Consider the following 25,853-nt stretch of genomic DNA (forward strand, 5'->3'; position numbering starts at 1 on the left):
TCGATGCGCCGCGAGTTCGTTTGCACACCCGTTGATCCTCGCACGCCGCGCTCCGTGCCGCGCTGCTGCTGCTGCTGCTGCTGCAGCATTTTCACATCCATTTCTCTTCCCTACCTGATTGCTACGGCACTTTGTCTGCCCTGCGCCGCCGCCGCTCCCCTCCCGGTTACCCGCGCTTAATGAGTGTTCTCTTCACGCCCCTTGGTAAATCAGTTATCTTCCCCTCCAGATGGGTTCTTGTCCCCTCTGATCAGCTAATCAATTATATTCTGGTGCGGTTGTGCAGTGCCTTTTTCGACACTAAGCTACCACCTTCCCTTCGTGCTCCTTGCAGCTCCCAAAGTGGCACTGGCACCGCTCATCAGATTTAGCTGCAAAAGCGTTTCTGTCCCGTCGGGTTCCTTCGACGATCCGCGGGAGCTTTCTGTGGCTCCCATTGGTTTTAATCCCTCCCTGGAGGGCAACAATCAATCTCAGTATTTCTGATGCCCTGGGCTCAGGTCGTTTGGTTTGTTGCTTAAGGATTTTTGTAGTGAAAAAGCTCCCAACTATTTTCAGATTTTGTTGTGCTCTAGCCCCGAAGTATTTCTTAAATCCTAGGGGGGCTTAGTGTCTGGTTTTCTGCTGAATAGGTGGAAGGGCTCTTTGTTTAAACTCTTTCAGCTCTTTGACTGCAGCGAAACGGTGCGGCGGAGGGTCTATTTGCTGCGTGGGACCAGAGCACCAAGTGCCTTCTATTATATCTGCTCCGGAGGATTTCCTGGGAAGTGTTCAGCCTCCATTTCTGTCTGTAAGGAAATCCTCTTATCTGGGCAGAGCAATAAATAGTGCTGCCTCCTGTAATAGAAACAGAAAAACACATTCTTCACATGGCTGTTTTTAAAAATGTGGAGTTTAAAATATATCAGCTGGAATGATTCTTCTGTAATAAATCCCCATAATAGCGTGCTATGTATACATTTAACTAGCTGCACAGAGGTAGGAAGAGGGGGAGACGGTGTGTTAAAAGAGGGTTTAGCGTGCATTTAGTAATGACAAGTACAGTAAATAATCCTACAGGTTTACAAACCTAATCCCCAGTGTCTGATTGTAGCCCTTGCGTCTACTAGAGTCTGTTGGAAAGACGTTAAAAGGCTGTAAAGAAAGGACTTTTAGGGGTTTTTGTTTTTAAACACTGGGGGAGCTGGCTGGGTGAATGATGATTTTTAAGTGGCATGAATGTAGTTGATTGGGGACCTTGATGGGAAGCTCTAAAAGTGCCTGTCCTCCTCCGTGTGCTACGGGGACATTAGGTGAGGATGGAGTAGGCTGCTCCTCGCTGCCTTGCTCTATGCTTTTCCTGACGGTACTTGCATTTAAGAACTAGATTGGGGCAGGGGGTGGGTTTGTTGTTTTTAACGCCCAACTTATTTTTTGCCTGTGCCCTGCAGTAAAGTAGTTGTTTTTCTTAACAGAAGAAATCCACGATGTCTAAGAGCTGTGCCACGTGATGCTACTGCTTTTAAATAAGCTTTTAAGAGGTTGGACCAGATGTTGGCTACATCTGTGTTTTTATTTTGTCGAACATTTCATTTCGACCCTTTTAATAAGAGAGAAAATGATCATTTAGAAATTGTTTTGAGAAGTTTAGCAGCTGGGAAGATCTTTCTGGTATATAAAAAAGCAAGGGGTTTACTTTCTGTGCCCTGGAGTGAGCCGTATAACATCGAGCAGACGGATATTTATGGCTGGTAGGGTCTACTCATGTTGGAAACGATTGCCGTGGAAATTTTCAGATCAAAACGGATGTCTTCTGTTTTGAATTGGAATTCTGTAACAAAACACGTTTTTTTTTTTTCTCAGTGAAAGTGTTAAACTAGGGATTTGAAGGCACCTTCTCTTCTGAAAAACCCCTTGCATTTAATGAATGCCTATCGCCTTGGCAGGAAAAAGGACGACTTGCAGGCAGAGGGATATCCTGCAATTACTCCCTCTACTGCCGTTATGGGGTCTAAGAAATGCTTATTATGTGTAACTTGCTTCTGGATTCTTCTCTGCAATTTACCAGTTGGAGAATGAGTTTTCCGTCCTCGTTGCTAATTGATCCAATGAGAAAAACTGGCACCTAATTCAGTAACAAGTTATATTTAAAATGACATGTGAAATTGTTCATGGTGCCTGAAATTACATCATTTTCAGTCTGGCATATTAGGGCTGTATAAGGGAACAGACACCTACTGTACTATGACATATTAAATTTTAAACCTCTGATCCAAAAATATAGCAGGGTATAGGAAGAGCGAGGTGTTTAATGATGAATAAAAGCAGTGCCAGCTTGATTTCAGTGGGTATTTTTATTGTTCTTAGATGCTGTGGCAGTTTTTGCAACAAATAATTTTGGGATGCGCAGAATTTTATGTAAAGTTGAGCAGTGACTGGAGTCCAGAATAATTCTGTCACCACTTCCAAATTTTGATTTTCTAGCTCGCAATTTTCAGAACTTCCTAGTGGTTTTTGAGGTTGGCTCCCTTTTTCTTTGTCCCTAATTCCAAGCTGATATCTTAGTTTATCCAGTGCAATGAATATGAAAAAAAACAAAGACTCCTCTCTTTGCTCAGATAAACCAAGTTGAAAGTTGGGTTTTTTTCCCCAAAATAACTTGAGGAAACAAAAGGTCGATAACATAAAGAAGGGGGAGACCGTGCCCCCTTCTTTCCTACAGCTCAGTGGTTAAAGTGCTTACCCAGAAAATCGGAGACCCAGTTCGAGTCCCATTTCTGCACAAACTCCTTCCAACCTAGGAGACAGGTTATTCTGGCCTGGGCACACTTTTACGCTCTGCTGTCGAGCTATTTTATTTTGTGTCATGAAACGTTTCTTGGGCCCAGGTGGACAGTCTCCTGGGAAGGCATCTCAGACACTAGACTACAGTATTTACTCCTTTCCTTGGTGGATATTTAAGCATTTTTCTCCCTGGAAATTTATATCTCGGTTCCAGCAGGAGAGACGTGTAGTGCTGTTTTGCAGAATACCCTGGACTCCCGTGGGTGATGCGGCATACAGCGATTCCTCTCTGCGCTTTGCATGATTACGATTTGCTAAAAAAATTCCAGTGAGTTATATTAAAGAGGCAACAAACCACCCGGATGCATCTTGTCACCTCGTTTTTCCTCTCCAGCCTCGAGCCCGAGCGTGCTTTGCCATGTCCTTGGGTCGCATCCCCGGCTGTCTCGTCGCGGGGTGCCTGCACGAGGAACTGGTGGCCCTGGTGTGGAAAGTTCTGCTCTTACTGCACTATATAGAGATCGGACCAGAAGAAAAGCACGTGTACTGAACAATGATATAGTTATTATAAGATCTTTTACACCTCTAAAGTATTGGGGGGGAAGAAGGTTGTAAAGTAAATCTGGTGCCTGGGGCTAAAGTACGGTTAGTTTCTAAATGTAACGGCAGTGAGAAATGTTCCTTAAGGCCTTCTCAGTCATACTAGCATCAGATTATCTGAATTGGTAAAGTCGATATTATGTTTATGAGAAAATCTCAGAAAAAAGAATCAAAGCACAGTATTATGCTGTTCCTTGTGACAGGACATTTTCTTTGGGGTGAAACCCATTTCGCATATGACTTGGTATGGAAAGTTTAAAACTTTCTGTTGGTTGTTAAGGTGGATTTTGAAAAGACATTTGTAAGCGCTTGGTGTCCGATACCGGTAAATGTCTGTTGAGTTGAGCAGCCAGAGCCTTTGCACCACCTCAAGCAGCAGAGCCTTCATTCCTAACCAGGTGTTTTGGTTGGATTCCTGACCCTGTGATTTCACCTACTTCAGGCAACTGGTTTAAACTCCTGAGTTTTGCCAAGCAGAGCATCATTTGTATCTTCTGTGAATGCTTGTAATTCCTACCTTCGCTTGTCTTCACCCTTTGGTACTCGAGGCTCTGCGTAGCCATAACCTGCTGCTGGATCAAAAAGCTGCAGCTGCCTTCCCCCCACCGCCGGTCCACCTCTGCTCCGCGAGAAAGCACCAGACTGGGGAATCAAACCATTCAAAGGTCTTGGTTTGTGGGGAGGCACATCCCCAGGACTGGGGAGCAGGAATCATGAAGGTGCCAAGCTGTTCTGCACCATTTCGGTTTTAATTTGTTATTGCAGATTGTTGATACTTAATTGTTTTGGTTTTTTCTGCAAGTAAACTGGTTAGGTCATCACTTGTCTAGTCTTGATTAGATATAATGGAAATGACCAAGCAGATCGTTTCATTTCCCAGCATAAATCTCTGTTGAATAATTTGTTTCCTTCTCTACCTGGACTACATTAATAGTGTATTACTACTATACATTAATGTGATGTGGAAAATCAGGTTTTGCTGGTGTATGCTGTGCCAGTCCCAAATTAGGACTCAGTTCTGTGCTGTTATGCTTTTTAATGAATAGAATATTAAAAAACTTTGTTTTCAGAAGTCTTAATAAATACAAAACTAGAAAAATGGCAGTGAAATTGTAATTACAGAAAATCATTATTTTCTAGACCCTTCCATAGCTTTTAAAAGTTACTTTAAAATTTGGAAATATTTTAATAATTCCCATTTTACAGATAGAAAAACTAATACATGTCTTTTTACAGAACTGGTATGAGGTAAGTGGTTCAAATGATGATAGATCAGAATCAAGAAGAAAGCTGTGGTATGACTGTTGGCATGATGTGTTATTCACTGGTCCACATTGCTTCCCTGAAAACAGAAAATATTTTCTAAGTCATAATTTAAGGACAAATTGTTGACCTATAGGCTCTGACAGAAAAATTTGTGTTATGGTGAAAGAAAAAGGGTCACCTTTTTAAAATGGTTTCCCCAGCTTCCTGCTGAACATTTGTGGCTGTAAATTAAAATGGGAAAAAAAAGACAACTGGAAGTGTCTGACAGATTTTTAGTACTGAAGAAGACTGTGCTGATTCCTGAATGTTAAATGAATACAGTGTATGCATGTGCCCCCATATTGAAAATACTCAGCAACACATGAAACCTCCTGGATGAACGTGGAAGAATGCAAATCTCTGAAGGATGATCGTTAACTTTACCATAGAGCTCGAATTGCGATAGATTCTGAAGAAACATCTTCCTGATTAAAATGTGTTCTTTTCTGTAGGTGAGAATACAGGAGATGGTGAATTAGATCTGAGTGGGATCGACGACAGTGAAATAGATCGGGTAAGGTGCCCTCTTATCCTGGGTGTCTCTGCATTTGGATATCTGAGAAAGGCAAAATGGTTCTGATCTGGTTTATCATCTCCCCTCACTGCCTTTTCACTCTGATCCATAGAGAGGTTTGAGTGATTTCGGTGATCTGAGATCAAAACTAATGTTCATGCAAGCCTGTGAATTTGGTGTTCCTTGCCCAAGTTATACATATATGAGACTGCTGCTGCTGCTCGCTCTTACCGTGCTGGAATAATTATGTTTTAGAATGTCTTTTATTCTGAAGAAGGACTTTTGAAAGTTTGGTGGAGCTCTAAATTCATTATTTAATTAAGATATATTCAACATAGAAGGCTGCCATGGAAACCAAACCATAAAACCAGCATGTACAGCTTCTGTGTTCTTTCAGAGATTTCTGTAACGTTGTCTGGATTTATTATTATTTGTGTGGCAGTGAAAGATACCCTTTACCGTATAGCCTGAATATGACAGCCAGCCAGCTGTGGAAGACGGCTTGTTGAAGGCCACGCAGCAGGTCAACGCTTGAACACGCGACAGAGCCCGGCTCCCCTGACTCTGAGCCTGATGCCCTCTCCAGCCGCCGCGCTGGTTTAAAGTGTAATTTGAACAGATAATGCCAATGCTGAAAACTCCTTTTGGGGTAGAAAATCATTGAGAGCGGTGAGGTCGTGTATAAGTTACTGATCTGCAGAACGTTGTTGGCGATGGATGAAGGAGCAGGAAAATGCTGAGCTTGACTTCAGCCATGAAGTGGTTTTTGCTAGGCTGGGCATTAGGAAGGGTCTTATGAATCAAGCAGACGTGGTATGGAGGGAGCGGGGAGGCTGAAGGTTTTCAATATAGCTGGTCCATAATTTAAACAATCATGGGGGAAGAGCAAGCACATTTTCTCCTCCTCCTAGGCTCTGTGATGAGGTCATAACTCTGCTTTTATGACCTCATGTTCATTTCCATTGCAATAGACTGTAATATTGTAAGCCCAAGATTATGAACTCTCTAAAAGTGTAAGAAGGATGGATAACTGAGCTAGGAGGAAGCAAGTTTTACTATTATGGCTCACTTTTAATAGAAGCAGATGAAAGAATGAAAATATTGGTCTGATAAACCGGGGCTTGCACAGCTGTTTGCTTGCCTTGTTTGCCCTCGGAGGAAGGACTCCTCCTTGCATTAGTTTCATTTGACTGGAGTTATTTTTCTCATAAAATCCTATATATACATTTTACTTCAGAGAAAATCTCAAATGCCTAAACCCATAAGATGGAGAAATCTCAAATTGTTTTTCTTGCACTTAAACATCATTTTACAAGTCTTAGGTCTGCTGCTTAAAAATAAAGCTTAAAAATAAAGTTCATGAAGGATGACCCAATTTGACTTCTCCGTTCTGCAGAAGTTCTTTAGTCCCAAACAGCATCAGCTGTAGAGAACTTTTGTTTCATGAACAGTTGTGCTAAATACTGGGTTTATTTTTACATTTAAGTAATTGAAGAGGAGATCTATCTACCAACTTGCCAGCCTGCCTGCTACCTACCTGTTTGTTTATTTCTGTAATCCATCTGAATAGTTCTAGATGTGTTTTACAGCTCCACACCTACTAATGATGTTACTGAGACTAAGTGGAGTTAACTGAAAAAAGCCTACATGTGGTTACTCCCAGCTCTCTAAAATGCAGAGGACTAAAACTCCAGCAATCTAAGCTGGTTTTGTTCACACAGATGTGGCCATTGAACTAATAATCTCAGTAACTGTGCCTAAACCTTTGCAGAAACCTACTCAGAAGACACATGTTTCTGTTTTGGTAGCACAGGGCAATGGTTCCCATACTGTTTTGAATTACAGACCACCATCAACACACAGAATTACTTGCAGACGATCATGTTGTCATGATACCCTCTTCTATCATCTGAAAAAGATCATAAACCCAGGATCATTTTAGGTTAATTACAGACCACGTACAATGAGTCCTGGATGGTTTTTGGCCACCCCATCATAGTTTGGAAACCAAGCACTGTTTTTTGAAAACATGTCGTTGTTTTTTTCCAGCTTTAGAAGTTACTAGAAATGCTCTCTGAGTGTCACATCTCAGTCATGTTTTCTTTTATTAATGTATTTTTAAAAACAGAATGTGACTTGACCTTGCCAGTGGTTTTTCAATTCAGTTTTGCTCTATGGTTTTCAAGTTGATTTCTGAAAGTAGATAAACTTGTTTTGTCTTTTAGTATATACTTAACGAAACAGAAGCTCAGATAAAAGCAGAACTGTGGATGAAAGAAAATGCAGATTACTTGAAGGAACAAAAAGGTAAGTATATAGGACTGAAATTCTCCTTTTGGCCGGTGTTGCTAAAATATGCAGTCTGTGTAATCTTCATGCTGGTTACCCTTTTGTCATCTTTCAGAAAAGGAAGCAAGAATAGCAAAAGAGAAAGAACTTGGGATTTATAAGGAACACAAGGTATTAAACTGTGTGCTAATTGTGTCTGTTTGAAAATGTCCTGGAAATTCATTACATTTGCTGATCAACTCCATGTAGGATGTATGGGCATAATGGTACAGGTCACCACTAAACGAGCAAAAGCTGTTGTATCTCTACCTGTTATTGAATTACAAGGCTGTAATTTTTCAGGTGGTGAGTAAAACACTTTCTTGCCCAAACTTTTATTTTAAATTACTATTATGAGAAAATTCTGTGCATGGCAAAGTCAGAGCTAGCTCTTTGCATTTATGATTGCTGTCCTAATTGCTTGCTTATTTAAATACAGGTCTTAAGACATGCCCTTTTTTTTTTTTTTTAACGTGTGCATGGGGAATTTGTTTGTACTTGCCATAACTTCAGTAGCTTTCTTTGCTCTTACAATAATGATTTCTTTATGAAGAACTGAATAGATCCTTGTTACAGTCACTTGAAGGAATATTTTGTTCTACCTTTCATAAAGAATGCGACAGTTATGTTAACAAATGGCATGTCCTGTCTCCATGTTTAGCAGTTTAAAGCAGCCTAATTGGCCGTATATTCACGATTTATGGCATTAGTATTTTGTGTAATTGAGCAAGTGACAAGTCAAATCTTCCACACGCAACTAAAATCCATGTTAGTTTTTAGTGCGTATATCCTCTATCTTTTTTTCCGACTAATGCAAAAGACAGAGTTTCCTACTTCCCCTAGGTATTTCAACAATAAAAACAAAACCAGACAATGAAATACTGTTTTATGCTTCAGAGTTTCTCATTCATCCTGCACTTACGCAGACGTGGCAGTCTACCAGCAATTTTCAAAATTGTGTAACTCATTTGCACCGCCAAGTAGCCCAAACACCCGCTTTTTTGTTCGGGCAACACAGGAGTTTTTCTCTAACTCTGTATCGTTTCTGACAGCTCGAATAGAACTTGATTAATATAGTGCTTTCCAATTTCAAGGTAGCACTTGACCCATGTAGGTAAACAGAGGGGCTATTATCCATTAAAAAATAAATCTCCTGCAGAGCTTGGTGTTAAAACCTTCCTTTGAAAAGGAAAATGTCAAATGAGAAAGAGAGGTGGTTTTTTTTTTGTTTTTTTTTTTTTTTCCCCGTACCTACCCAGGCATGGGACATGGCTAGAAATGTTCTCCGGTGTCATTTCTCTTTGTCTGGCTCTGCACAGCGTCAGCCTCCGCAGCGCGACGCTGGGCTTGGGCTTGCAGCGTTTGCCTGGGCAGGGCCGTTGCAGGTGACATTGCCGCTGGGCTTGTGTGTCTGCAGCCTCCTGCTTCCCATCCGTCGGCGTTAACGCCGGTCCACACTTAGAAAGCTGCTGCTAATGTTCCTGGCCTTTTTCAGTGTGGAGGAGGAGTTGGGTAGATGCTCTCCCACGCTGCATTCAGACTTGATGTAAAATACCATTGCAGTTTCGATATGGAGTTGTCAGTGCTTAGGGGAGTCGTGACCCAGCTTGACTCTAACTTTAAAGGCAATTTTAGCAGGGGAATTTCTTTATTTCCATGCTGGGTGATGCTATCAGGGTCCTCGTTCCTGTAACAGGAGTTCACTCCCTTCTCTTTTTTTCATGCGTGAGAAATGGCCCATGTTTCTTCTTTGGCAGCATTACAAATATTAAGTAAAGAATCTGTAATAAACCGTGTGGGCATTTGGCAAAAAGCGAACACTTACCTCTCGGAGAAAAGAGACCTCTCGGTCCCGTTGAGTGGCAGGAGAGGGAGTGCTGGCTTAGCGCGGCCACATCGCCTGCATCCCCGCATCAGCAGCACCTGAGCCAGGACTGCTGAACTGCAGCTCGCCCTTCTGCTTCACGGAAACTTTGTTTGTATCTACATCACTAATTTTATATTTTAATTAAGCCAAAGAAATCTGCAAAGAAGCGGGAGCCAATTCAAGCCAGCACAGCAGGAGAGGCAATTGAAAAGATGTTAGAACAGAAGAAAATCTCAAGTAAAATTAATTATAATGTGCTAAGGGACCTGAACAGCAAAGGAAGTAACACACCAAAGAAAGAGGATGACAGCACTGATGACAGCACCAACACCAAGAAGCTGTCAAGAAGAAAATCTATTGCCAGTAGGAATATAGCCAACCCTGTAAACAGTGTGGGAAAAAGGTACTGCAATTGTTCATTTATATCTCTGTCTGTGAGACTGTCTATGTATCTTTCTGAGCCAGACAATGTAGGGACTGAAACATTTGTTTGAGGCTAAAATAATGTCGGGGCTCTGTTTTTATTTATTTTGCCTGCAGTGTCGTGGCGACACCTTATTTATAGTTCATGTATCAGAGGTCTGCTTTGGTGCAAGTTAATCATCCTGAAGCAAAAAAAAAAAAAATCAATGGAAATTCATAAACGTGAATCTTTCAGCCGGGGACACCTTTTCTTCATGTAATCCTGACATTTGCTGTCCTTCCTTTCTAAGTTGTCTGTATCAGCTGACACGACACTAAACATTCAAAAGCTTTGGCTTTTTGCTTGATTTGAAAAATACAGTTCCCATCTGTTTTGACAGCTAGCTGTTTTGATTAGCTTTTATTTTAGTTTTATTCCAAACTTTTGTTGTTAATTGATGACACAAATATAAAGCTTTACAGTAAATACGCTTGTCGGTTTTCTGGTCTGCATTTGCAAATGTTTTATAGTGTGATGAAAGCTACTATTTTAATGAGTAAAATATTCGACTTGCTGGGCAGATTTGTAGTGTGCTGTAAAGTATAAAAGGAGATTGATGTGTCCTATCTGCAATATTCAACTATTTTATTCATCTTCAGTTTATGAAACCATTTTGGATGATCATTTGAATTGTGTCTATATGTAGTAATTTCTTACTTAGGTGTTATTTATTTATTTACTGCCTAAAAGACGTAAGTTTTTTGCTTCCAGAAGTGTAGGCCAAATGCCACAAGGAAATTTAGGTATTTTAATTCTGAAACGTAAGATGATGTCTTTGCATCATAGTTCAGATTTAGGCATGTGTTGCAACCAGGTAAAGGACCAGGGAGGGCAGGAGGGCAGCCAGCCACAAGGTGCAAGAAATCATCTATTCGTGCAAGAACGGGAGACACAGGATACCTGAAAACGTGAAGCTGGGAGGGTTAGTAAGCGCACATCCCTCAGAAGCTAAGCAAAGTAAGGATGACTAGACCCAACCCCTTATTTTGACTTCATTTGACAGCCAAGCTTTGGCTTTGGCATTTGGCTTCTCAGCCAAAATTGAAGACCGTGCTGCTGGCCCCACTGTCACCGGGATACAGGACTTTGCAATGTACCAAGCATCTTTTCTTTCTCTGCTGTACCTTCTTTATTCTGTATTTTACCAAGATAGCTTCATCCTTGTTCAACTTCTCACCCTTAATATCAACAGCTTTGCTTTCCGGTTCTTGACTTGCTGTGGATTTTAGTCTTCTCTTTAAGTTGCTACTTAAGGTGATGTCTAATGACCCAAGCGCGTAAGTTTTCCACTAATGAAGGAGAGTGAAGATACACTGAGGATTAACTAACAGCATTTAGCCTATGCTTTATTTGGATTTAACAGGTAGTAATGAATCGTATTTCTGGTATTTCTAGTAAAAATATAGCTGATTCAGTTGTCTGAAATGCAATGCTGCGATGGGAAGTAGGGGCCGGTAAGGATCCCAGTTGCATTTCAGAGCTCAGCAGTAACATCCACACTCGAGCTGCTTTGGCACATCCGAACCTTGTCGCTTCTGAGGTTTGCAGAAATGTTGGGTACTCGGAGCTCCTGTTGAAGTCAGCATGTTAAACTCTTAACAGGTGTTAAACTCTTTGGAAAATCATGCCATAAATATTTAATTTAACAGTGGTGCAACTTGAAAAGGTTTCTAAATAAATACAAATCAGTATTTTCCAAAAGCAGCTAATAAAACATGTTTATTTTTCCTCTTGAGAGCCTAAAGTACGTCCTTAAGATGCATAACAGAGTTTCCTGATGATGATTAGCAGATCTCGGATACAATGAATTTTGCAGCAGAACACTTCAGAGGAGGTTGGGGATACATGCAGATATGTGAGTTAAGAAGATTTTGCACTCCCAAAGTAGGCAGTGTTCCTGCTTCAATAATATCAAGGACTTGGCAAACCATTAGTTGGGCTTTTTTTTCTTACAATTAAAGATTTATGACATACTTTTGATTTTTTTGCTAGTAGTCTAAATGCCATGCCTTTTAAATCGCATGCATAAATTTCTGTGTTCTGCATTGTTCTTATATGCCATGCATTCATTGCCTTTGTTCAGCATTGTTCCTCTGAGAGGTGAATGGCTAAATACTTACCCAGTGATACAAAAATCATGGTAATTTATATGCAATTAATAATAATAAAAACCCTGAGCACTGCTCATTAGAAAATGAATGAAGCATATAATGTATCTTTCTCCAGGAGGCATTTGCAGAGATCTTGCTAACCATTTGGGTTTGTAGTGATTTACAGTCCTGTGTGTTTATCTTTATATGTCTTAAATATTTAGTAAGCTGCATATGACTGCAGTAGCACCTTGCATAACTGTGCTTTGATGAGGTCCTTTAGTTCATCTGAGTTATAGTCAGATTTTCAAGAGCTACTGATTTAGTCTTGATCCCAATTAGAAGATACCACTACCAAGTTACAGGGAGCTTTACAGGCTAGGAAAGGAATACTTGTTCTTGGTGATTAAAGCAGCACTCCTCTAAAGGTATAAAATTAGGAAAGTAGATTTTTTTTTATTTTTTTTTTTAATAAATAAGTATCTTTATTGCTTTCCTTTTGCCAGCCAAGATTTTACATACCTCACCAGGTTTGGACAGATGATGCAGCTAAGTTTGTCATGTGTCATAGAAATCATCTTCATATACAGTATGTAGCACCCTGGAAATAGGAAGTTGATCTTCATCTCCATCTTTCTAATTGCCCCTTGCTATAAAACACTCTGCGCTGTTATTTCCGCGTAGGGGACTTCAGATTATCTGTAAAAAAAAATGGTTACCCCAGCCAGATATGGTGCAGTCTCTGGGTGGTTTTTGTTTTTTTAATATGACATAAAGTAGCAGTTACAGTGTTAATCAGTTAAAATATTGAAAAAGCTTTTGTTTACTGATGTGATAATGGTAAGCAAATTTTACAGTCTTGTAAAAAGTTGTTGATTTGCAATAACTTTATAAAGAGCTGGAATGCTAAGCATTGTCCCAGGAGCATGCTTAAACTGGATATTCTTTCAGTTGATGGCCCTTTATTAATATAGCTTTATTGTTACTATAATGACTTAATGGTTACTTGGATTCCGAAGACGATATAGTTTATCTATATACTATTTCATAGAAAATCCTAATTTTGAAATCTCAGAAATGGTTGGTATTTTCTGAAATTCTGTTAGGAAGATACTTTCAAAGAATTCTTCCGAAGATCATGCAGATTTCTCCTTTTTAGATAAGTATACATTATATACATCAATATTTTCAGAAGCAAATGGGATTTTTGAGCAGATTTCTTTACTGTGAATGCTGTGCAATTTTTTGAGTATTGGAAAAAGACATGTTTTTCTCAGACACATCTCCCAGAATTATACTGGGTTTTTTTACTTATTGTATCTGTAAAGATGGTAGAAGACTAGTAATGACAATGTAAGTAATTTTGGGGAATTTTATGTTGTGTAAATGTATTTCATTACATTTCTTAATGCATTTTTGTTCCAGTGGGTATCACGATTGGTGTTTCATATGTAAAAGCCATTTCATTCTCTGTGTGTTCGAGATATGATACAGTGGATGTTACCATAATAGATGTTGCAACTTTAATTTCAATTACCAGTTGCACAGTTTATCTTCACTAATGTCTTCTGTGCATTTGAAGCATAAGAATGATATGTTGAACTCCTAGAAAAGAACAATTGCCACTTCGAACTACTTAAAACCTGAACTCCAGTTAGAGCTGTGCCGTGCGCTGGAGCTCTTCAAGTCCAATAAAGAGGGTTTTTAGGACTGGAAGCTTTTGGTTAGAAGCTTAATAATTTATTTTATATTTACTTGAGCTGAATCTTACTACGTTACTTGTGAAGTGAAATGTGTTGTACCAAGAAAATGTAGGAACAAGAAAGCTTTCAAGTCACTACTTTTTAAAAATTTTAAGCCTATTTATTGCTATGTGCTTGAAATTGGTAATGATATCAGAAAAGACAGGATATATTATCGGGGGAGTAAATGTGTCAAGTTAATCTCCTGAAGAATTTGCCTTGGAAGAAATGAAGCAGGACTGTGAAACACAGCTGAATCCGTTGTAATGAAACAAGGTTGTTCTGAATGGAAGCATATGAATATATAATAGAAAACCAAATCATGCCTGCTAGGAATATGACAAAAGCCCTTGGCAGAGATCTCGGATTTGATTAGATTTGGAAATTCACCTCCAAATTCTCTCCGTGGTCTCACTTGTATTTATCGACTATCCATTTTGCTAGTAGACGTTGGCACGTGGCTCCACCTGTGCTTCGGAGCCGCGGAATCTGGATATTGTGAACGGTGCGTTTGCAGTACCAGGGACTTGTTCTGCTGCTCAAGTTCCTGCCCTGGGATGCACACTTTCAATTAGCATCTGCTCTGGCTACATTTTTGTTGGCTTTTCAATGGGTGTCACGACCCCAGAAAAATCCCCTTGATTATTAGGGAGAATGTACGTAATACTTTTCTACAGCCTAGCATTTGACATCTCATTTAACCTGATAAATTACTTGGTACTTTCTTGGCTCTATTGGAATCACATTCCCCCAGGGGGGGTAAAATATGGGCAGAAGCCTAATTTAGGTGCTTTGGAGGAGCCTGACAATCCCAGCTCCCACCCTCGTTTACAGGCGGCCCTTTCTGGTGTCCAGAATGTGCGTGTCACTCTGTAAGGTGGAAGTTTGTTTTGATCTCGTTGGCTTTGCCAGATTATTTTTGGTAAAATTATGGGAGGAAGGGGGCATGGGGTGCTATATATCACACCCAGCCTGAAAACTTTGTCTTCTCTTGTTGATACTGCTGATGTCCAGCAGAATCTGTATTTTGTTCACCTGGGGAACAAGGAGGGAAGAAGGCCCTAATCACCTGTTTCCCTGTCATCCAGGATTATTGATGACGATAATCCCTTTATTTGTAGTTTTATTGTTTCGGCGGGTGGAGGTGGTGTGCTGAGTGCCAAGCTGCGTCCTGGCTGGGTGCTCCTACCTCAGCTACGAGTCTGATTGTCCTGAAGGCTTATTCTACATTGGCCGTGGCTTATAATTTATTTTTAAAAACCCGAAGCAAACAGATTTTTTAATTTACAATCTTTTTAGTTTATTTTACATTATGAGACTGGTATTTGTGGCGGGGAGGAGCATGAGCTCATGTTTTCCAGATTAATTAGATCAATCCAAAACGGCATGAAACAAATCTCAGTTTAAATAATCCAAGGGATTCCTGGGTGTCTGAAGTCCCCGTGTTTGGCAGATACAAAGCTTTTGAGAGAGCATCTTTTCCATGCTAACCTTAGTGGTATGCATTCTCTGTACAAATCAGCCCTTTGAGATGGGATCTTAAGAGTGGTTTTATATGCTTTAATTTTTCCACCATGTATTTTTATTTTTCAGAATTGCCTTCAGCTCTTTGTCTAATTTACCTTTGATATCCTGTTTTTCTCTCTCTACTTTAGAGTCTGTTACATGGCTTGGAATTCATGTGTATTTACTCAAAGTGAGATACTAAATTTTATTTCTTGTCTTGTGCTGCTTCAGGTCCTCTTTTTATATGTGACTAATGCACTAGCACCGATTTCCCGCCTGGGATAAAATTCCTTGCAGAAGATACTGGGAGTACTTATTGAGGTGGTAGTTAGGAGTTTCTTCTATAGCTTTATTATTATTACATTGGTTGGTATTTTTGGTGTTTCCTCCGGAAGCAATCTCATGTTGGCTATGGGATTAACTAGACTGTGATTCCTGGGTAGGGATGTACACGTGGTGGGAGCCTTCCCGTTGAGCATGTGGAGTCAGCTTTTGGTTTGAATACTGTGTACGTGGTAAATAAATTCTCTAACCACTTTGACATAACTGTTTTCTTATGTGATCTGCGCTTTGAGAATTTCTTTGGAGTGTAATTTTATGTATGTTTGTGCTTTGCTGTGGTATATAATCATTTAAATCAAAGGTTAATCAGAATGATTAGTCATTTTGAACAGGAAAACGGTGACATTTGATAAGTACCTCCACTTAAAATAAATCTTACCAGTATTTTCCAGTCTTGTAACTTTTAGAGGGACAAGCTTATACAAATTATGCTTAGTATTTTATTTACAAAAAGCAAAGCCAAGAAAAAATGAATTCAAGACTTCCAAAGTTCTGCTTTTCAAGGCATGCATCTCCTTATTAAAGTTAGCTGGACAGGGGAGAGCTTTACGAATGACCTTGAAAGGAGCTGACACATGCATTTACTTGTTCACAGTTGATTTGAGGAGTTGATCTAGTAAAGCCTGTAGTAATGTTGTAACCTGGCTAATGCTGCAGGTTACTGCTGTTCATATGAGCTAAGAAGCCTTTTATAATAAGGAGATAAATCAAAGGCAAGAACTGGAAAGAAATGTATCTGACCCAACATGTTTTAAAATGATTGTGTGTTTTTAACTTCTGAACGCTGAAATGTGATGACCAGCAGTCTTTCCTTCTTCATTAAGCGAGGACACAGGAGGAAAAATGTGTTTCTTCTGTGTGTAGTACCACGCTCCTGAGCAGACATGGAGTTAAGCAAATGCTACCGAAAGACTTGGGAGGCAGGAGCTAGCACACTGTCCAAGGAATGGTGTGGCAGGTTATCCCTTTACCCTCAAATTCATTTCTCTTGGCACTGAGATAGAACAGAGGGATGGGGAAAGAATTATTTTTTTTTCCCAAAAAAACAACAAAAAAAAGAAAAAACAGCTCCCCAAACCCATCCTTCCAGAAGCTGGCAGGTGATTGTCAGGATTTGATGTTTATTCTGATTCCTCAGGCTATTTTGAAGATCAGTTCCCCCTGATACCAATGACAGCATTTTTCTTCCACATCTGATGGGCTCGATACCCCTGAAAATACAGGCATATTAAACGCCGAAACATGTATGGATAGTGTTTCGCACGGCTGTGCTCCGCACCACTGAGTAAGGAGCTCCTTTCCAGCCCCAGCCTGCAGAGTCTGGCCGTGTGGGTGCTGCTGCTGCAGGACCTGCTTCTGCCGCTGACTCCCAAGTCGTTTCGGCAGCTATTCCAGCAGCTCTGCACTCTTCTGTCACGCAGCATCGGTTTGTTAGGGTGAGGTTACCAAAAAGCTCATTCCTTCAGCCCTCAAGCCTTTCCTTCCTCCTGCAGGAGGAGAGTTACAGAATCGTTTCCCCCTTTCATGCCTGTTCTGCTAGTGAGTTAAGAGAAACGAAGTTAAAGGTATTGTGGTTTAACCCCAGCCGGCAACTAAGCACCAGGCAGCTGCTCGCTCGCTGCCCCCTACCCAGTGGGATGGGGGAGAGAATCAGAAAAAAAAAGTAAAACTCGTGGGTTGAGATAAGAACACTTTAATAGAACAGAAAGGAAGAAACAAATAATGATAATAATAATAATAACAATAATAAAAATAATAAAAGAATTGGATTATACAAAACAAGTGATGCACAATGCAAGTCACTGACTGATGCCCAGTAAGTTCCTGAGCAGCAATCCCCCCCCCACGCCAACTCCCCCCAGTTTATATACTGGGCATGACATCACATGGTATGGAACATCCCTTTGGCCAGTTGGGGTCAGCTGTCCTGGCTGTGTCCCCTCCCAACTTCTTGTCCCCCTCCAGCCTTCTTGCTGGCTGGGCATGAGAAGCTGAAAAATCCTTCAGTTAGTATAAACACTGCTTAGCAACAACTGAAAACATCAGTGTGTTATCAACATTCTTCTTATACTAAATCCAAAACATAACACCATACCACCTACTAGAAAGAAAATGAACTCTATCCCAGCTGAAACGAGGACAAAGTTTTTCTAGCTTGTTATGTTATTAAAATAGAGTATTTTTCCTAAGAATCCCAGTTTCAGATTTGTTAGTTTTTGAGTACTGGAATAAATTGTCAACATTTCAATATGGCAACTAACCTACCAGTATTTTCAATCTGTAAAATATAATTGGGCAAAAATGCCCCTGGAATAGCTTAATAGTAGGAGAATAATGGAAAGAAACCTTCTCAATGTGAACTGTACTAATTTCTGTAAGTTCAGTGATGCTGCAAATCATCTCTAGTTGTACGTCATTCATTAAGAGCATTCAAATTTTATAGTACAGACATTTAATGTCAGAATTTGGTTTAGTGTAAGGATAAGGGAACATGGTCTGCTGGGACTACAGAGGAGTGTTCCTGAGCTGTCATTTATTTGGACTTATGAGAACCTTTGAGAAATATTCATAAATAAACCCTTCAAGATTGGGTGAGGACACATCGAGGCTTGTGCGAGTGTTTCAGCAGTCACAAGCATCTGCCAAATCCAGTGCTCGGTTCCATTTACCCCAAATTATTAGAATGCCTTCAATTCAAAACCGAAAAGGCATTGATCTGGCTCGACCTCATGGCCCAGACCCAGGTCAAGTCTCCTTATTTTTACAGCAGCCTTCTTGTTTGTTTAATATAAATTGGATATTGCTTTTCCGCCTCCCACTAAAGAAAATCGTCTCCTTATCGGATTCCAGGGGAGGTCAGCTGGGCAGCACAAAAATGCAGAGGGGATTTTTGTGACTGTCTGAAATAATTTCATCTTGTGTTTTAAGACCGAATAGGAGCAATTTTAGCCCAGAAGATAATTTTGTGTGACAGCTGGATTGCGAGCGCCTTGTTTATCTATGTTCTCATTTTCAGGTTGGTTATAAGAAAAAGCTCTGCGAGCTTTTTTCTTGCAAATTACACTCAGTAGGTCTAATGGGAGCTTAATATAAATATGTATGCGCAGTCTGTTGAACTTTAATAGCGTGTTAGCAAAAATAGTTATATGTGATGTGGGGGGTGAGAGGAGTGGGAAGAAACAAAGAGATCGAAGTGTTATGGTTCTTGTTATCAAACCCTAGAGGTGCATGTCCTGCTGTCACGGCTGAGAGTGCTTCAGCGCTGTGAAATGCTCGTTCTCAGTCTGGAGATTTTTCCGATTTATTTCTTTGTGTTTTCATGGGTGGAAAATGGTTGGTTTCTGAATTGATTTTCCTTTGACCCTAGTCCAGCAGGGTCTGCTTGTTGATCTTTGCAGTATATGTCTGCTCATTTTTTTAGTATAAACCAAGGGAAGTGTGTGTCTGATGTGTTTTAGATGTGCAAATGAAGTTGAGTCTTCAGTGAATATTTATTAAATGTTGAAGGAAAAGGAACAAAACAAAAAGTTAACTTTTCCTCACTAAATATGGCATCAGTTATTTTTATCGAGACTAATAGCCAAACTAGGAGAGAAGGCACACGAAGCTTCTTGTATCTTGATGTTTGCACGGATTGCCAGACCGGATAGCTGGCAGTCATTATGTGGTTATGACTGCAGTTCTTTCACCATGGCTGGGTAAAGTATTGAAAAGTTATAGCAGTTTGTTGCAAAACTTGAAGTACTGTTTGTTCACATAATATTGAAGAGCATCTACATAATTAGTTTTAAATTGGCTGGTGTGCTGTAACTTAGTCATTTATGCAAGTGCTGTTCCATTACCCAGTGATGCTTCTGGTGTGCTGACTGATTTCAGTTTTACCTTGCTGCAGTTGTTACTAAATATAGGATGAAACATACTGAGATAACTTCTAAATGTGGTCTTGGAAGATATATGTAGCAAATTTAACTTTTTCTTCTGTTGTTGAATTTCCAATTTACTGTTAGTCAGAAATTTCTGCCCAGCTTTTTCCCCTTCCTCCAATGCAACACAACGATAGATTGAAAAAACCCATTGCCGTGTTTAGGATATGCAGAAACCAAGGAAACTTCCCCACCCGCTCTAGATCAGCCCATCTCCTTCTCTTCTCTCGTACAGACCCCTTCTCAGCAGCTGTCAAAAACTGTAGATGATGGGAAACCTTTCTGTTCAAGCAGGACTGTGATAGGTGGCAAGGAAAGGATACAACGAGGCTAGTATAGCCCCCAGCGTGACATGGCGTGGTAGATTTGAAATCTGTATTGATACTCCGAGTTGGGTGCAACCTTGCTGAATTGGAGCACTAGAAGATGTTTGGATGTTGAGAGCACTCTCAGGCCCCATACAGAATAGAAGTGTTGGGCATGTATTTAATAGTCTGTTGTCTCTTTATTCAGAAATGGTTTTAGATGCGGTATTTATGTGAAAGAAATATATGCTACTTTACAGCATAGTGTTCTTTTAAGAAATTATCAACATATTTAATCTAAGTGTTTTGAGGTCTGAAGTATGAAGGACACGCATACAAATCTGGAAGCGGAATGAAGTGGCTGGCATATTTATTTTGTAAGGTTATCTTTGCCTGTCTAGAGTGGTGACATGGTATTTTTTAATAGAAAAAAGGCTTTGCACACTTCTGCATGAATTTTATCCTGCACCAATAAAGAAACAAAATAATTTGGAGTCCTAACTAAAACGACGGCTGCTGAAGTTGACTGAGACAATCGTCAGATTAAAGCGGTAGTTGAATCAATCAGTCATCTGATGAATTAATAATGGAGATTAAAGTCAACAGTGAATCAAATGATGAGGTGAGGAGAAGCAAGACAGAAATCAGGGTGCTTTAAAACACGTGACTGGTTATTACAAGGCAGCATTGCCTGCTGCCCAGCTCCTGGAGGCAGAGATGGGCCCTTCCAGTTTGGGCTTTAGTAAGTCAATTTAAGGGTTAATTCTGTGCCTAAAGGTGCTACTTAATTGAAGCTGGTTTAGACACTTGTTCTTTTTCCTGCCAAATGAACTGTGTGCAAACAATATTGGCTTAAAAAATTGATATGCAAATATAGCACATATTAAACATGTTTGCACTTTATTCATGCCTTTTGAAATAATGCAGAAAAAAACACTGGGAACAGAGTAGAAGAAAGGTGAACTCCTTTGTGTAGGTTGTTTGTGGAACAAGGTGGGTAGGAGAGCAGCTCGGGTTGCTCATATCGCTGCTGGATGCCTACTGCCAGCTTTCTTTGGGTATTCCTAAGTCAGGCTGTACCCTCTGGGGTCTTTCCTCCTACTCTTCCTCCTGCTCCTTCTCTTCCTCTGGACAGTGTCCAGGAGATCAGGATCATTAATGGCTCTCAGTGATGTGGTGGTGCAAAAAAAAAAATACCTTTTGCTGATGTGTTCATTTGTGACACCGTCTCTGCCACACCTCTTCAAATCTAAACGCTTTGGTGAAATAAGAGCTTTCTTTGCTTACAGCCTAGTCCAGTCCAAACATGATTTTGACCTTTGGGCAATCTGGAATATAAAAAAAATTATTGGACCTTACTGTCAGGCTTTATATAACTTATTTTTATTTTTAAAGTCAGAACATATGTATTCCAAAAGTATAAGAGAGAAGCTTGCTGGAAAAGCTTCAGTCTTATCATGGGAAAAGTTCAGAGTACATATACCTTAAATTTCCTTAAATCCCTATAGGAATAGAACTACTTTTTATCCATGCATCCATATTTTGATTTTCCTATTATTTCTTAAGATATTCTTGCTCCTTTTCACCAGCAAATCATTGGGGTGATCAAATAATTTGGTTTAACTGGATTACATATGTTGATCTCCTATGGCTCTGATAGACTGTGTCATACATTTCATGAAAATAAACCTAAATTCTGATTCATCAACTCTAAAAGCATGAAATGACAGTACTTAATTCTGTTCTATTAAAAAAAAAAACAAACCAAAAACAGAGGGAGGGGAAGCCATGAAGGGAAGAAAAGACAAAGTAAAGGGCTAATTAAGGATTTAAAGCCATAGAGGTTTGGGGTTTTTTTGCAACCAGTGAACTGAGTCCAAAGTAAAGTGTGGTGTGTGTGTAAGCCGTAAGAAATCATAAATTCTGTATAACGCAAAATAACTTGGTGGCAAGTGACTGACTAGCTAGAGAGATCTTGGTTGGAAGGGAAAGGTTTCTGTAAAAATAAACCTCATCTCGCTGACCTTTGCCGCGACCCTGGCTGCCTCTCTCTTAATCTAACCTGAAGAGATTAGAAAAACCCCTTAACATCAAAAGGAACCATAGACACTATTGTCTCCCCAGTCCCATTGTGTTGAGCAGTGATTTATCAGGAGGCAGCAGCCTGCTCCTGCTCCGGAGCCTTCACCCGCTGGCACCAACAATGGAGCCGTGGCTGTAGGTCAGGCTCGGATCTCCAGCCCTGCCTTGGAAAAACAACGCACGGCTCTTAACGTGATGGATGGGAAACCCGACTCCGGGATTCGTTTGCCCAAACTTGTTTGGAAGATTTGTTGGTTTTACTGAATCAACATTTTTCAGGTGCTTCCTGTAGTTTGTCCGGGAGCGGATAAATAAGTCCTATTTTGTTCAACTGCAGAAAACACGAATGTAATTAAATCACATTGAAAGCTTGTCTTTCAGCACATAGTAATTTCAGGTTCTGGATTTTTTTTTTATATATACATTTGTGTGTGTGTGCGTGTGTGTATGTATATATAAACACAAGTTTCACAGGAAAAGTTCTTTAAATAGCCGTTGGAGGAAAATGCAGTGTTTATGCATTTATTTGTATCTCATCAGGAGAACTGACAGAGAACATTTCTAAGATCCGATGATTAGTAGGCTGTATTTTTCTTTTAGCTTTGGGTTGCAATTTAAAATTACTCCTTAAAACATAAGGAGGTCTTAAATTATGAAGCAGTAGGAAATCCTGAGATCCAAGGCATTGAGTGGGCTTGCAGTATAGTATATATTCATTATTTTGTTGCTACTTCAGTAGCTCACAGGTATTAAGCACAGCATTATATTAACTTTCTGGTGAAGACCAGACACTAGAAAACCCAAGTTTATGGTTCAGCATTTGCTGATAGGATTTGCAACTCAGGGAAGCCCAGATTTAAGATGGTTTTTGCAGAGTACTTGTGAGAGGCCAGCCACAGTAACAGATGCATTTTTGTCTAAATTACTTTCCCTCTCTTTTCAATTTCAGTATCTGCTGATTTCATTTTAAAACCCATTTTAAAGCAAACGAAATAGCTAAGACTTTTTCTAGCATGGTAATCAAGACCTTTAATACCCTACCTCTCTACAGACCAGTTTTAAGAGCTGACGTTTGTGTTGCTGTTGCCTGTGCTGGGCAGGGTGCTGGGCGTACGCTGCGGGACTCATAGTGGAGCTGAGGGTACCTGTATTAGGCTCTACTGTCAAGTAATTTTAAAGGTTGATCAAGATTTTCAGTCTTTTATTGGAAGACTTCTCTTTTACTAAAGCACTCAACAGCGGAGCTCCTCTCGCCTATGCACTGTGCTCCACATCACAGCTCCAGAGATATCTGGCCAGCTTCCAGTTTAAATTCACTTAATAGGGTAAATCTGAAATGATTTAAACACTCTCAATTTACCACCATAACCAAAGGGTCAAAGCCAGGAGCTGTGGAAGCACTAATATTCAAGAGAGTTTTAAAAGAGGAATTTAAACGTAACTGCTTTAAAAACGTCATTAAGATGAGATAGGGAATGCTTTGGGTAAGTGATTTCAATCACCCAAATCTTCTATTAATGGATCACCTTAAGATTTTCTGCACTGTAATATACGTAGGGCTGGATTTTGTCCCACTGACCTCGATGGACTTTGGTTCATGCTGTCAAACAGTGGAGCAATGTGTGTTTTGGTATGTATACAGGCACCACAAAGAATTGTGAGACTCGGTCTCTAACGAGGCAGGTCATTGACTGAATGGATGTTCTCAGGCTTTGTGCACGCTTTTGGAAAGAAATGGTAAAACAATCTACTTAAGAACATCTGAATTTTTGCCAATTTGTGCTACAGCTTTCCCTGATAAGTTACTGAACATGCTGTCTATTACTATTGCTGCAAATATTTTCCTTTCTTTTCTTTTGTGAGACATTTTTAGAATGGGCATCACCCTTGTGTTTAATGATCTTGCTTTTCTTCAGCTCCTATCAAGTGTATCTCAGTGTTATTTATTGTCTTTCTGTCTAACTTAGGCTCTTAGGTACTGTTTTGACTGCAGTCTTTCTCAAAATCTAGAAAAAAGAACCTTTTGTTTTGCATGAAAAGGAAGAAATAGCTGTGTTTTTCTTTTCCTTAGAACTTCAAAAGCACAGAAAAAGATTAAATAGGAAAATGGGGAAAAAATAATTCAGAAACATTGAAAGGTGCTCACTGATTAAACTGTAGGGAACATTCACATATCTGCCATTCGGTCTCCTGAAGATCAATACTATGAGACTAATCTATGATGCTGCAGCAGTCTATAATAACTCTAACGTATTATCTTTCAGAGTATTATTACTGGAATAAAAATTGCTGTGTTTAAATTTCAAAGATATTGGGATACTCATCCTGGCATTCATTATTTCATAAAATGGATCAACAGTGTTCTCTGTGTGCGCACACAGTTCGATATTCTTTCAAAATTATATTGAAGGGTGATCACGCTGTTCCAGTGATCCTGTCCAGCACAGTTACACTTGGATGGATGCCAAAAAAACAAGCGAAAAAAGCAAGCAAAAAACCAAGCAAAATGTGACTGTTTCGTATCTGATGCTCAGTATTGCAAAGGTGTCATCTCTCTCCGTTGGGTGATGAAGGGAAGGCAAAGGAGTGTCTGCGTTGGCATGATTTTGCCCAGTGAGGGTTGCAAAACCAGCTTGAAAGTTTTTTGTGTGGACTTGTGGTCTTTGTAAGTTAGATACTGCAAGTTTGTAATTTGGTGAGGAGGAGAAGCATCTTTAGTAATGTATTTATTGCTGTACTGATAGACAAGTTATGAAGTTTGAGCTAATTATAATTTCCTCTGTCTCCGTAAGTGGATTCGAAATGACTCGTTTGCTCTTGTGCTGTAGTAACTTTTGTCATTTATTCTTTTTTCTTTCAAGCAACTGAATGCCATATTGCCTCTAAATTGGGAATATATTAGATTTCCTTAGCCTAATCGTAGAGTCTTGTTTTTGCAATTATATTTCGAAACACTGGTGGACAATAGTCAGTGAAAGCAAAAAGACACAATGCTTACCGAGCCTGAATTTGGAAGCTTCTGTTAAAAATACGGTTGTAAAGCAACCTGTGCCACGAGCAGTGGAAGTAGCGAAGTCTAGTTTTCTACTAGTTGCCATCTTTTTTTCCCTTGGTCATTCCCTGCCTCCCCTGGAACAAGAGCCCCAGCTCTCCTCTGTGAACCTTTCCTGCAAGCAGAGATGGGTTTTCTGGTGCGAGGCATGTAGCTGTCGGCCAGCTGATACCTGCGTGGGACGTGGTCAACTCTTTCCCCTTTGGTGGGGGAACTCTTTTGGGTCTGCTCTGCCTACTTCTGATTTTCACAAAGGGCGTAGGAACTTGGTTATTTTTGTGACTTTTACCTCTGTTGGATTTTGTGGTCTCCAGACGTTTGGAGGGGTTGGAGTGGGGTGAAAGAGAGGTGGATGGACTTTCAGCATGTTGCGTAGTTATCCTTCTATAATTATATTTTCCGTGCAGTGGAGAATGCACCTTGTGTGTGTAGACAAAGACTTGAAAATAAAGAGTGAAATTCTATTAGATAGTAGCTGATTTAATAGGACTTTTGGAGCTTTTAGTGATGGGTTTTTTTGTTTTGGTTTGTTTTATTCCCAACTGAGCTACTATATAAATATCTTCTAACATTTAGTAGCTGTTGTTCTTTTGAGCAATTTTCAGGGTGAATCCAAAATCACACCATTGCTAGGGTAAGAATACTCTTTGACCCTTAAAAACATTTGCATTAAAGTTGCCCAATATCGGCAATGAATACATCGCTGTGATGCGTTTTATCAGCTTTGCTTGTTGCGAACCAAAGGGAGTTTGTCATAACACAAGTCGCTTATTGATGACACAGTTGTCTGTGATTGATTAAAAGTGGCAGATTTATTTCAGCTTCAACTCTTTCCATTAGCATTCCTATCGACCATCTGGCAGTGGAAAACCTCACTTGTGAGATAGACTATGATCTTGTTAAAAAAATTACAAGATTTCTTGGGGCCTTTTTTTTTGCCAATGTCCTGATGAGCCAGAGAGTTGTCACTT

The 25,853-nt window shown here is 39.9% G+C and overlaps 1 protein-coding gene across 2 annotated transcripts in view; it reads left to right on the plus strand.

Moving 5' to 3' along the window:
* Window positions 1–25,853, plus strand: part of BRF1 (BRF1 general transcription factor IIIB subunit) — a 176,918-nt gene that overhangs the window by 122,552 nt on the left and 28,513 nt on the right. For both annotated transcript variants that reach the window (XM_075029672.1, XM_075029673.1), the window contains 4 exons: window positions 5,121–5,182; window positions 7,408–7,489; window positions 7,587–7,642; window positions 9,524–9,780. In XM_075029672.1, coding sequence (XP_074885773.1) covers window positions 5,121–5,182; window positions 7,408–7,489; window positions 7,587–7,642; window positions 9,524–9,780 — 457 coding nt within the window. The remainder of the gene's footprint in view (window positions 1–5,120; window positions 5,183–7,407; window positions 7,490–7,586; window positions 7,643–9,523; window positions 9,781–25,853) is intronic.

This window comes from Buteo buteo, chromosome 6, assembly GCF_964188355.1.
Source record: "Buteo buteo chromosome 6, bButBut1.hap1.1, whole genome shotgun sequence".
Taxonomy (NCBI): Eukaryota; Metazoa; Chordata; class Aves; order Accipitriformes; family Accipitridae; genus Buteo; species Buteo buteo.